Source organism: Lonchura striata, chromosome 9, assembly GCF_050655825.1.
Source record: "Lonchura striata isolate lonStrDom1 chromosome 9, ASM5065582v1, whole genome shotgun sequence".
Classification (NCBI taxonomy): domain Eukaryota; kingdom Metazoa; phylum Chordata; class Aves; order Passeriformes; family Estrildidae; genus Lonchura; species Lonchura striata.
In genome coordinates, this window is record NC_140711.1 from 24,872,148 (window position 1) to 24,884,511 (window position 12,364).

Sequence of the window (12,364 nt, forward strand, 5' to 3'; positions counted from 1 at the left end):
ACTGGGACAGGACTGCTGCAAACACCCCCAGAATTCCCACTCTGGAAGCTCCTGCCACCTCCATGCTCTCCAGCACAGCCAAACTCCCACCACAGAGCTCTTCACACAAAGCACAGAGCTCCCTGGGCAAACACAAGCTTTGAACCAGCCTCCAGAAGAAAATGTAAAACACACCAACCAATTTCACAGCCTTGGCTTTAAATAAGGAGCATTTTTAGCTTTACTGCTTTTCTGTTTTTACTTTTTTTCATCATCCAAAAAAGTGCTTGAAGAAAGCTCCAAACCTCACCAAAAAGCCAATTGTAATGCACAAGCTCTGTTTGTGGAAAAAGTGAGATAAAGGACTACACCCATGTGTATGTCCATCAATTCCCTCAAAATTCCCTGTGCTTGTGGTCATAACTACCCCATAAAACAGACAGGAAAGAGTTCTAAGCACCTTTGTGTTACACAGGAAAGCCTAACTATAATCATGAAACTGCAACTAAGTAAAACAGTATCACTGAAGGAGAACTGCAACTTTTAAAAAGATTAAACTAAGTAGTTTAACACCCAAATTAGTGATACAAAAATGTCAAAACACAGTAAAACAGTTTCTCTTCTGAGTGTTTTGGTTGGTCAGCGAAGCATTGGGGCACTTTACTGGTAATATAAAGAAAGGAGAATATATTGCCCATTTTACCAAACACACAACAAAAATTTTTTGATTTTACAATAAATGAGGATGTAAAAAATGTTTTGTTACTGATACACTGAGTAAAATAAAGTAGTAAATAATACTTTCATATTTGAATAGTTAATCCTGGAGGGGGAGTTTGCCTTACCTGCCCTGCGTAGCTGTAGTTGAATCCCAGTTCCCGTGAAATTGTCCAATTTGCATGTTCTTCAATCACTGTCATATCTGGAAACTTTACAGGGTTGCTAAACCAATCAAATTCCAGCTCTAAGCATGGAGTTTCCTATGTCAAGGGAATTCAAATTACTTTTTCTGCTGAATGATAGCAACAAGAAGAAAACATATTTTGAAAATGCACTCTTAAGGGGGAAGCTGGCATGCAAATACCTTATTTGGATTTGATCCAGTAACACCAATAGGATTCAACAAATCCTCCAGCCCATGAGGTACTGCCCAAAGATTCAAAGCCATTTTCCCAGATACCAGAGTGTCTGTGTAATCGAACATGTTTATATTTCCCCAAGCCAATGGACAGTGCTCCTTAAAGAGATTAAAATATGATTTTTTTCAGTATCATCTATGGATTACTCTAGAGCAAGTCAGGAGAAATAACATTTTCACCCCAGATCAAGTTGTTACATTCCCAGATTAGTAGAAAGCAAGTTGTGGAAGCTTTACCATGTTTTTTTAGGAATGACTGTCATGGCAGCCCTTGAACAAACTGATACTAAATGAATTATAAACACATGCACATATCTTTCTCACAGCAGACTAAGTCAGGATGATGGAAAAAGCTTTTCTGACAAAGAGATTTTTTACCAAGTTCTGTAGTGACAGAACAAGGGGCATCAGTTTTAAACTTGAGGCCAGTATTTTTAGACTGGACAAAAGAAATATGTATTTTTTATGTCAGGGTAGTCAGACACTGGCACAGGTTGCCCAGAGAAGCTGTGGCTGCCCACTCCTGGAAGTGTTCAAGGCCAGGTTGGATGGGACTTGGAGCAACCTGGGATAGTGGAAGGGGGATGGGACTGAATGATCTTTAAGGATCCTTTCTAACCCAAAAGTTCACAGACCTACTCATGGACAAACATCCTATATATTACCTCTGACACACACTGAAACCCAATGTAACAATGCTGCTGGCTAAAAATTAAATGTTGCATGTAGATTATTCAAAATTACTATTTGGTATCTTGCATTAAGTGCTAAAGGAATACAGAATTTCTTTGCTTGAAAATTCAAGCCTAAAGGTACAAATATTGTCCTTTAAAAATAAATACGTTAGCAATATGATTTTTGAAAATTAATTTTAAAAGCATTTCCACCTCAAAACACTAACACTGTTCTTTATGTCTGCAATGCAGTATAGGTATGAGTTACAGTGCTGAACTGATAAGCTTCTGCTGTCTTGTTTAATTTCCAAACACAAAAAAAAACCCACAAGGAAAGAAACACCCTTATTTTAATCAGATTCAAATCAAACATTGCACTGAGACTCATTGCCAGGACAGCATTTACCAAATATCTTCCCGAACTTAAATTTAAGTAGCTTTGGCTCATTAGTGCAATAAATCCATGAGGTGTTTTACCTCCTTAGCACCCTTCCTGCCTTTAACAGAGCAGATGGAAAGGCAGAGCCGAGCAGCACGTGGGAGATCAGGAATGTACATGTCATACAGCAGCCACTCATTCCACCTGCAGGATTCAAAAGGCACAATGAAACCACGTTAAAGGAGACATCATCCACTCAACCAAAAGGCATTTGTTACATTGCTACACTGTATTTGCATATACAGCATACTTTCTTACTGAAAAAGGGTCCCCATATATGCATTTGACCACATTCACTGCTTTTGAGAATGGAAACTTCCCCAATAGCCTTCTAGCCCCAACAGTGTTTAAAAAGCCATGTCAATTCAATTCCTGCAACCTAAAGATAGTGGATTTGCATATATGCTACATTGATGTAAGGTTTAGCTTGTGAAAGAGTTTTCCCTTTGGGGAAAAAGGCAACTGGGAAAAAGAGCTTTCAAAACCAAACTAAACTTCAACTGTTGGAACATAAAAAGGTATCTGCAAGATGGGGATAGAACATGGAAATCCAAAGCAATATTACCAAGTCAAATATTTTTCTATTTACTATAGCAATAAGAACACAGATTGGTTCTACAGGAACAGTTTGATTTTGTTTTCATTAACTTTTCTAATGAGAATTTAGCTCTCAGTTGGTAGAACTGTGCTTTTGAAGAGGAACTTCTGATCTAGTTTCTTCCCCAAAGCAGACTGTCATACAGAATTTTCTCAGTTGAAAGAGACAGTGAAAAATTAATGCCATCCTTGGAAGCCAATGTATCTGTAGCTACTGAAAGCAATTTTATGAAGAAAAAACTGTGAAAGCCCTTCTCTAGGAATAAAGAAATTGGCATATAAACTTTAATTCACTTATGTGTTCATTTCATACAATACAGATCTGTGTGACCATATCCATGATTTTAAGGCATAACCTTCACCACCTTTCCAAGATTTTATCTCTAACATAGTAGAAATTATCAGCTCAAGTACAGCAGTATTTGAGACAACTCAGGAGGAGAGCCTATTTTTCACCAACTATGTAATTATTAGTTCTTTAATTATAAAAACTAATCATATTCATATATTCATAGTAAATGTACACATAAAAATAAGAGTTTCAAAAATTATTAAAGACATGAAGTCAGAAAATGCAAGCAAAGAATTACCTCTGCACAGATATTTTGCATCTAATCTTAGCAGGTGCTGAAATTTCACACTTTCATTAAAGTTATGAGAACAGCTGGCTAAGAGATATCCCTAATGTTTATATATGCTCATATAAAACTTCTTTTTGCACTTGTAAGTTCAGGTGATTCATTTTTTCCAGGTAATACTGATGGTTTGTCAAACTCCTGAAAACAAATTCTATACTATACTATTATGTGCAAGACAAAATGCTTGTGTTTGAATTAAATTAATGTCATTTATTTATATATATATATATATATATGTAGGGATGTGTAATATATTTTTACAAAACTTAAGGTAAAGGATTCCCAGCAAGGACCTCTACCTGAGTAATGGCTAAGTCAAGCCTTTACTGCCCTGAAAGTCAGGTTCTCAGCAGTCACTCAGGTATTCATCTTACCTGGGATTAGAACAAGGTACCCTCTGAGTATTCACATTGTCACACAAAGGTTCCCCTCCATGGTAGATACCTGTCCTAACATAGATCTGAAAATAACATCCATATTAGTCTTTGAAATGTTACTGTAAACAAATGTTTTCATTGCAGTCAACATATACCATGATTACAACACATTATCCTTTCATTTTCAGCAAGTGAAAAACAAAACCAAAACTGAAAACCAAACAGCTCCAGCACTCCCCAAGTTAATTCATGCTCTGTTGGGTGTTTATAAGCTTATCATTCTAGAAAAAGTGTTTTGATCTTTCTCCTCATTAATTGCAAAACTAATTCTTAAGAAAAACAGTAACAAACTTGAACACTAAAACCCCTGGAATTCATTCTCCATTCTTCCTGTGCCAAGGTGTTGTGAAAGCAATTCCAAGGAAAGAGGGCCAGGGTTGTAGATGTCTTCAATGGAATTGAACCCTATACCTGATTTTTATCCCCTATTACTCCACACCTTTATTTCCATAAACAAAGACAGCATGCCCTCATCAAAAGCACTCTCAGTTACTGTAATACATTCTTAAACAATTATTTAGAAGACAGATAACAACATTTCTTTTTCTATCCCTTACAATCTCTGCTGAAGTGCTACACAAACTGACTCCTGCTCCTACCAGGCAGAATATTTAGCTAATTACCACAACTCAGACATTTTAAGCAGTATAAAAAATTTCCAGATGCTAAAACATTGGTGTGTTCTTTAGAATTAAATACTCCAATTTAAGTAAAAGAGTTGTATCATTTTCTAACGTGCTAAATAACAATTCTTTTCCTATGTCAAAACAAAACACTCAAGAGGGAAGCCATGAGCTGCTGAAGAGCCACAAGTGACGCCATACCTTGTCTATATCTCTAATGTTCACATTTACATAGGTAGCACAGAGGATCCTTATTCTCAGAGCACTGTTGATGGTCCAGAGGGATTTGGTGGTGGCCTCTCCGTTCATGTAGGGCGTGGCCGTGGAGATGCGGCGGGAGTAGGATGGCATGGTGAAGGTGTCCAGGGGCAGCTGTGTGTACAGGCTCTCCTTGGCCATCAGCATCAGGTTGGGCATGCGGCCGAGCATGATGCAGCTCCTTATGTACTGCAAGGAAACAACCAAAGTGCTGTGTCCTTTCAAAGCCTACACTCTAAAAAGATACTTGGGGAGACAGGAAAGTGAAAGAGCTTATCGTGTCCTGCATGCACACCCTGCACAGTGATAGCAGGTACAGCATCCAGCAGTTTGGACATGTTGGTGGGTAGGGTCACACAGCCACATCTCATGGTTCTGAGATGTGAGGATCTACAATAATGGAAGGCTGAACTGGAGAGAGAGATGGGAGTTGAGAAAAACAGCAGCTGGGTTTGCTGTAGAGCTCCTCAGCCCCAGCACAGCACAGAGCAGATGGATTTGAGCTGTTCCTGGAAGCAGCTGAGCTGTTTTGGAACAGCAGGGGCTGTAGCAGCCTGCAGTGCAGCACAGGTGACTGACAGTGCCAGTCCCAGGACAGGAACACAAGGTAAGCAGCAGACACGCTCATTTTTGGCTCAGCTGTGCTCATTACCTCACACTCAGCACTGATCCTGACACACTTCACCTGTCCATTCAGGTCTGAGTGCTGAGAGCATTTAGTCTGGCAGCACTACCACAAAACACAGTGTGTTAGGACAGGTCCAGCCTGGAGTTAATGAGAAGGCTCTGCTGGGGCACAGCAAAGGCAGACCAGATGCTTCTGAAGAAACCACGCTAGATCAAATAGGTCTGGTGTTTGATCTTCAGATGACTCTGCAAAATTATTCATGTATGCCTGCACTTGTTCCCCAGCTCCCACAGTACAGAGATACTTTTCCCATTATTCAGGATACCCCACCCCTCCTCTCCTCCACTGCTCTGAAGATCAGATTGTCAACCATTTCAGCCGAAGGAATGGGAGCAGTTTATTACAATACATTCCTCCAAGAGGAAGCAGCAGCAGCTGCTCAGATTCTCCTCTGTCCCATGTTCTGTCTCAGACTCCCAGCACTAACAAATCCAGGCAATGAAGGATGGACAGACAGACACAAGGAAGACTCAGCAATGATTTCTGTAGTGCTGGATGACTACATTTGTTATCTTATTAAAGTAACGATAAAGCTGTAACAGGAAAACAGTTTTCTCTTTTAACACCCCTTCAGGACAGGATTTACAGTAATGGTTTTTTCATAATTTACAATCTGATCAAATTTCCTGTTTCATTACATCAGCATCATTCAAATATAGCTCATCTTTTGCCATTAAAAATCTAGGATATTTCTGAAAGAACTTACCTTTGATTTAACATTTGAGGGAAACATTCAAAGAAGAAAAATTACATGACTGATAGAAATTCTAGTTTAAACTACCGTTTCTCCCCCCTCTCCCTTCTGAAGCACATGGATTAGGCAATCTGTGCTATGTCACTTCCTATGTTTTGGATTAATATAATAAAAAAGCCAGACCAAAAATACTGATCATTTTTCTCTGCACAAATTTGGATTATTTTGGTGTAGTTCAAAAGAAATCCTTTATGTTACTCACCTTATACTGGCTCAGTGGACATTTTTCTAGCAAGTATTCATCACAGCCACAGACTTTTAAAATATATTTGCCCTGGTACTCCAAGACACAAAGTTTCAGTTGTTCAGATGACAGCAACATACTACGAGTTTTCTTCCTAATTGCTTCAGCAATAACTTGCTCAGGCACACAGTCATGATTGATTTTTAAGGTGTATTTCTGCTTATCATTGTTTGGTGAGACTATTACCCAAATCACCACTATAATTTGCCCTGGAATAAATATAAAATAATGTCAGGCCTATAATTTTCAATGCAGTTTTCAAACAAAAAGCACAAACCCAAAATAACCCACAAACCAAACAACTCCCATGCCTCCCCAACACAAAGATTTGCTTTTAGCATTAAAAGAAGATGTAAACAAGATTCACTGCCCAAACTGAGAGGGTTTATAACTTCTGCAAGGAACTAGATGCATTAAGTTTATTTTTTACTCTAGTGGAAAAGCAAATGTTTAACCCTGAGGTTAAGAATATTTTTATTAACTGAAAACTACTGACTATTTGGCCTTCAAAAAACAGCAGTAACGCTTTCATATTTGAGGACTACAAAGTAACTCAGTGATTCAGCATTATTTATGGCAGATATCTGAATGCCATAGAAAAATGCAAAGCCAACAAGCTGTTCCCACCCACTAAAAAAGTCGCCTCTATTTACTGAGTTATATTTCAAGATTCAGTTAGAATAGCACAATTTTAAATATCCTTTTGAATGTAGAGTCCGTCAAGAAGATTATTCTGAATAACTTAAGGTGTAGATATTGCTGAAGTGTACTAAATACAGCACATAAAACAGTGATCTGCCTATGTCAACAGCTGTACTCTTTGATTTCAAACACTGAAAATATATTATGTTTCTGGTGTAAATATTGCCCTTACCTTTGTCTAGTTTGTTGTATATGTGTTTGGGGAGTTCAGCTGAGGACTCTACATTTGGAGGATACACATACAGTGCTCTGCTGTGTGGGGCATTGACATCTCGCAGATCCACGGCTTCTTTACACACATTCAGAATGTTTCTTCTGAAGTCTTGCACTTCTGGATCCTTGACCATGTCAAACTCACAGACAGGCATGCCAATAGCAAAACCTACAGCATTGCAGCAGCATGAGGATAAAATTGTAACTGACAAGTAGAGCTAAAAATTTCTTCAATCAGTCACAGAAAAAGCAAAATACAGCCTAAAATACATGCCAGCTTCTACATGCATACATAATTGTTTTATACCATTCAAGAACTACACAGTTCTAAAGCTAAGTGCACTCAGCAGACACAGAAAAGGTTAAAAAACAGGTGTACATTCCCTGAAGATCCTGGAAGCCTTAAATGACTGCTCTCACAGCCAACATTCCTCCTGGAGGTAAAGGACCAGGACTCGACTACCTTTGAAGTCAGAACAGAGTTTCCTAAGGGGACCAGAGAAGCTGTGAAATTTGATTTTTTCTCAAACCCTGGCAGGATTATTGGTAGCTATTAGGACCACAATCAACTTTGCTTACAATGGAATGACAGCTATTAATTTTTTTTTAATGACCCACATTATTTAAGCGAGCACTCCAAGAGACACTGAACTTAAGCTCTTTGACACAGATCCACATAATAACAGTGCATTTCTTTCAGGTCCTCAGTCTCAGATGTAATTCCATTTACTTTAATGGGATTACTTGGATAAATCATCATTTATGCATGAGTGTTCAAATGGAAACTTTCAATTGTCGTGTTGCATGGTTACCTAACCACTGCTCTCCCCAAGTTCTGAACACGTTGAACTTTACAAAACAGAAGTAATTTACTTATTATGCATTCGTCGCAATTAAATCATTTAACCATTAGCAGTACCTCAGAACAAGTATTTCCAGTTGACAAGTCTCTGCCACTGCAGTACACACATATGTTACAATGAAACAGGAGTGGGTATGTTTGTATTGCCTCAATTTAATTCTTAACCAAGATGTTTGAACAAATGTCAGGTTCCCTGTGCTTCCACAATGGATCATGGAAAATCATAAGCTACTCCAGAGATAATTCAAAACATCAATTTGTCTCACCTTCACATCTCCAATCTCAAGTGGTTTTTTTCCCTCCTCTCCCTATGCTCTTTTGTCAGAAGGGGGAAGAAGAAAGGTGAAAAAACCTAATTTCTGAAATTGGACCTTCTGAGCAAGCTAGATCAGTATTAAAATCTGTGTCCACAAACATGGTTTAAGATTTGTAGTTAAATCTACAACTCACAATTCTGTAAACTCCAAGATAAATTATAACTGACTTCCCAAATAATAGGACAGGTGTTGCTCTGTAATAATATGAAATCCTGTTAAAAAACAGATGAGCAAAAAGATATTCTCTAGCCGACAAATATGCTTTACAAAGCCAAGGTGAATGAAACAGATCAGAAAACAGGAGTTTCACTCACTCATTATAAATATTGGCTTTACTGTGATCAGCATTTTTAGACATTTGATGCGACAACTGGCAGTTATGAAACATGACAGATACAGGTAACAAACACGACCCATTTCATTTTTTTATATTTTGAGGAGGAATATCAGTTAAACAGTGTTTAAAATCAAAAAAAGATAATCTCACCTATTTCTCTGTTAAGAATTTTTTCTTCTCTGTTACCTACTGGTTCAATAACTTTCAGGAAAGGCTGAAACAGTCGCAGGTCACAAAGTCTCCGTGTTTCATCAAAAAACTCTTCTCTCTCTGCTTCCTGTGTAACACTTACAAAAATGTAAGAAGATTCATCTTGAAGGAGCTGATAGAGAGGGTACTTCCTTGCTTCTTTGAAGAGTTCATGTTTAATAGTCAGTAAGGTGGCCTCACGGAGGCATTCTAGAGTCACTATCATTCCATTTGGGAGGAGACACTCCACCAGGATCCTGGGGGGCATCAAGTGGATGCCCCATAGTTCACCAGATGATGGCCGTGGAGGCATTTTTAAGTCTTGGGGTAACTTTGTATTTCAAGCAGTGATTCGTACGTGTAAACCTGAGTGAAAATCAGAAATTTAACTGTCAAAATTAAAAAAACAAACATCACCAAGAATTTCAGGTAAAATGGTTCAAACACCACTTACAACTGCAGGTGAATATGCAGGGCTGTATTTTACATTCATAAAAATAAGCCTAAGAACTTATATTTTAATCCAAATATCTACTCAAACATAACAGCTGATACTGGAAAAATGCCAATATACATATAGTCTTAAGAACAGAGGATTTTTTTTTAATCTGAACTTTTATTTCATTAATAGAACACTTCAATAGCACAGGGATGAAAATACCTAATACTCAAATTATTATAGAAATTTTTAACCAAATCTCAAGCCAAGTTCTCTACAGTTTTAATTTAGAAAGTAAAGTATTTACTATAATTTGGATGATACAAACCATCAACTCTTTTAAGTTTAGCTAAACCAAGGCTTCCACATTTAAAAATGTTTTTTTGTCATATCAAGCCTCTAAATATTGAAACAACACTTACATTATAGTTGTAAATATTTACTAAAAGCTCTAAACTTGATTTTAAGAATCCATGTACACACAAGACTTGGCTATAGCTGTTTCAGATCAGTATAAGCTACTTACACCAACAACAAACCCTTTTTTCCATTAATGAGACAGAGCCCCACTAACACTTTGTAGTTGGGCTTGTTTTATTTAGTGCCAATACCCTGTTCCAGTTCCCTTTGGCAGCTGCATGAATGTCCCTGCCAAGCCAAAGGAAAGGAGGGGAACACGTGTGACCCTCTATCTGTGCTGCTCAGGCCATCTTAGAGCAGAGGAAACGAGTATGAGAAAGAGAGAAAATGAGAATGGGACAGAGTAGGAAAAAACCACAGTCTGGATAGAGCAGAGATGTTTTACAGCCCAGTGGGTGAGGGGAGATGCCAGAAAGAGAGCAGAACTACCCAGCAGGCACACAGTGACACTTCACCAATAAACACTCCTAATCCCTATTTTTAATTTCTTTAACCAGGGGCAATATTTGTCTCTTCGCAAAAGAAATCCAGTTTGTTTAGAATGTTTTCAAATACAAACTGTTGGCATCCTGTAACAAGACTGAGGAACATTTCATGCTGTGAGATATTTGGTCTTCTTTACTGGAATCCTGATACTTTCACACAGTATCCTAGATTTTTCTGTAATGAAATAAAGTTGCTTATCTGTGCATTCATTGCTCTTAATTTTGGATAGATCCATCACAGAATCATAGAATGTTAAAAGTTGGAAGGGACCCTAAAAAGCATCTCATTCCAACTTCCCTGCCATGTGCAGGAACACCTTCCACTATCCCAGGTTGCTCCGAGCCCTGTCCAACCTGGCCTTGGACACTTCAGGGATGGGGCAGCCACAGCCCCTCTGGGCAACCTGTGCCAGGGTCTCCCCTTCCTCACAATCAAGAATTTCTTCCTAACATCTACCTAGCCTAAATTTACCCTCACTCAGTTTGCACCCATTACTCCTTGTCCTCTGTGTCCTACAGTCACAAGCCCTCTTAGGACTGCCTCTGTATCTCAGTTTGCTTCACAACAGAAAGGATGGGAAACCCACAAGCTAACAGCTTCACATGTCTTCTGTTGGATCAACTTCCTGAAAGCTCTTGCTGTGGAAAAGCAATAGTTGAAATGCTTGCCCTTTGCTCAGCAAATTTTAAAACTATGCATTTATATAAAAATACATTTCTGTATATGGTAATTAAATTATATACATATATACTTAATGTGTAACATTTTATACATGAGTAAAGAAAAAGTGATCCTCCCTACTGCATTAGCATTTCTTTTCTGAAAAGTTTTCTTCCAAGTACATCCAGTACCTGCTCTTGCCACGCTTCAGGTTCTTACAAAGAAACATCAGAATGAAAATGAGGTTTTCCCAAATCCACTGCTTCCTAAGCAACTCTGAGTAGCAATAGGGTTGTCTTTTTTAATCCCTCCTTTGTAGTTGTAGTTTAAGGCTTTTAAAAATATCCACAAAAGTATTAAAGTGCCACTGCAGATTTAGAAAAATGTTTCTCCACTACCACCTCATGCATATTTAGAAACACTTTGCAAGTGATTTCTTTTTAAGAAAGTGCTTAAAGAAGCTGTTTTATTTCCCCATCATTGTGATAGCCTCAGTGAGCGGATGCTGAAATGAAAGATCTCAGCACACACAGTGTATTTACAGAGACAAAACTGGGAAGCTTACCAATTACAAAACATTACCAGTGAACCCAAATAACACCATTCAGAGTAACTTGGAGGGTTCCAAACCACTGATAACTATCCTCAGCTCACAGATAAAATGAAATACACAAGTTAAATGGCATCTTTTTGATCAGGCAAAGCATGAACAAGGTTCCCTCTCCTATCACTCAATCACATGCCTATTTACATTTCTTAATTGCAAACACAGGCAGAAGTACATCACTGTTATGGCACAAACCAGCACAAAGCCCCCAAACAAACAAGAATATGCAGTCATATGAGCTTTCCTGTCCACACACACAATGATAGTACAGATGGACGCAATCAAATTAAATATTCACAACACAGACTCAGCTTATACCAGCAGCCTTTTAATTTCAGTTCCACCATCCTGCTGAGGCTCTTCTAAACCACAAGAGCGCATTTTCAGCCTGCCCAAGGTGTGTGTTCTCACTCCTCACCCTGCTGGCACTGGGGCTCCCTGAGCCAACTGTTACAGGTCAGATGGATGGAAGAGGCAGAGAACAATTCACTTTCCCTTTCTTGTGCTGCCTTCTGTTCTTTAGCTCCTTCCTGAGATCCCCATGGAGTCAGCCTAGTGCAGGTCTGCACTGGGGGGCTGCCTGACTGCAGCAGGGCTGGACAAGGGCAGCTGCAAGGATGGTGCCTCCTGCCACTGCAAGTTCTCCTCCCTCCTGAGCAGCAG

The 12,364-nt window shown here is 38.7% G+C and overlaps 1 protein-coding gene across 4 annotated transcripts in view; it reads right to left on the reverse strand.

Moving 5' to 3' along the window:
- PIK3CA (phosphatidylinositol-4,5-bisphosphate 3-kinase catalytic subunit alpha) overlaps window positions 1–12,364 on the reverse strand; it is a 42,226-nt gene that overhangs the window by 15,795 nt on the left and 14,067 nt on the right. For 3 of the 4 annotated variants that reach the window (XM_021544337.3, XM_021544338.4, XM_085587999.1), the window contains exons 2-9: window positions 9,051–9,455; window positions 7,344–7,553; window positions 6,428–6,678; window positions 4,727–4,972; window positions 3,840–3,925; window positions 2,269–2,374; window positions 1,064–1,216; window positions 825–959 (exon numbers count right to left, since the gene is read on the reverse strand). In XM_021544337.3, the coding sequence (XP_021400012.1) occupies window positions 825–959; window positions 1,064–1,216; window positions 2,269–2,374; window positions 3,840–3,925; window positions 4,727–4,972; window positions 6,428–6,678; window positions 7,344–7,553; window positions 9,051–9,402 (1,539 nt within the window). In that variant the 5' untranslated portion in view covers window positions 9,403–9,455. Of the gene's footprint in view, window positions 1–824; window positions 960–1,063; window positions 1,217–2,268; window positions 2,375–3,839; window positions 3,926–4,726; window positions 4,973–6,427; window positions 6,679–7,343; window positions 7,554–9,050; window positions 9,456–12,119; window positions 12,259–12,364 lie in introns of those variants that run through there. The other variant, XM_085587998.1, reaches the window with a different exon arrangement.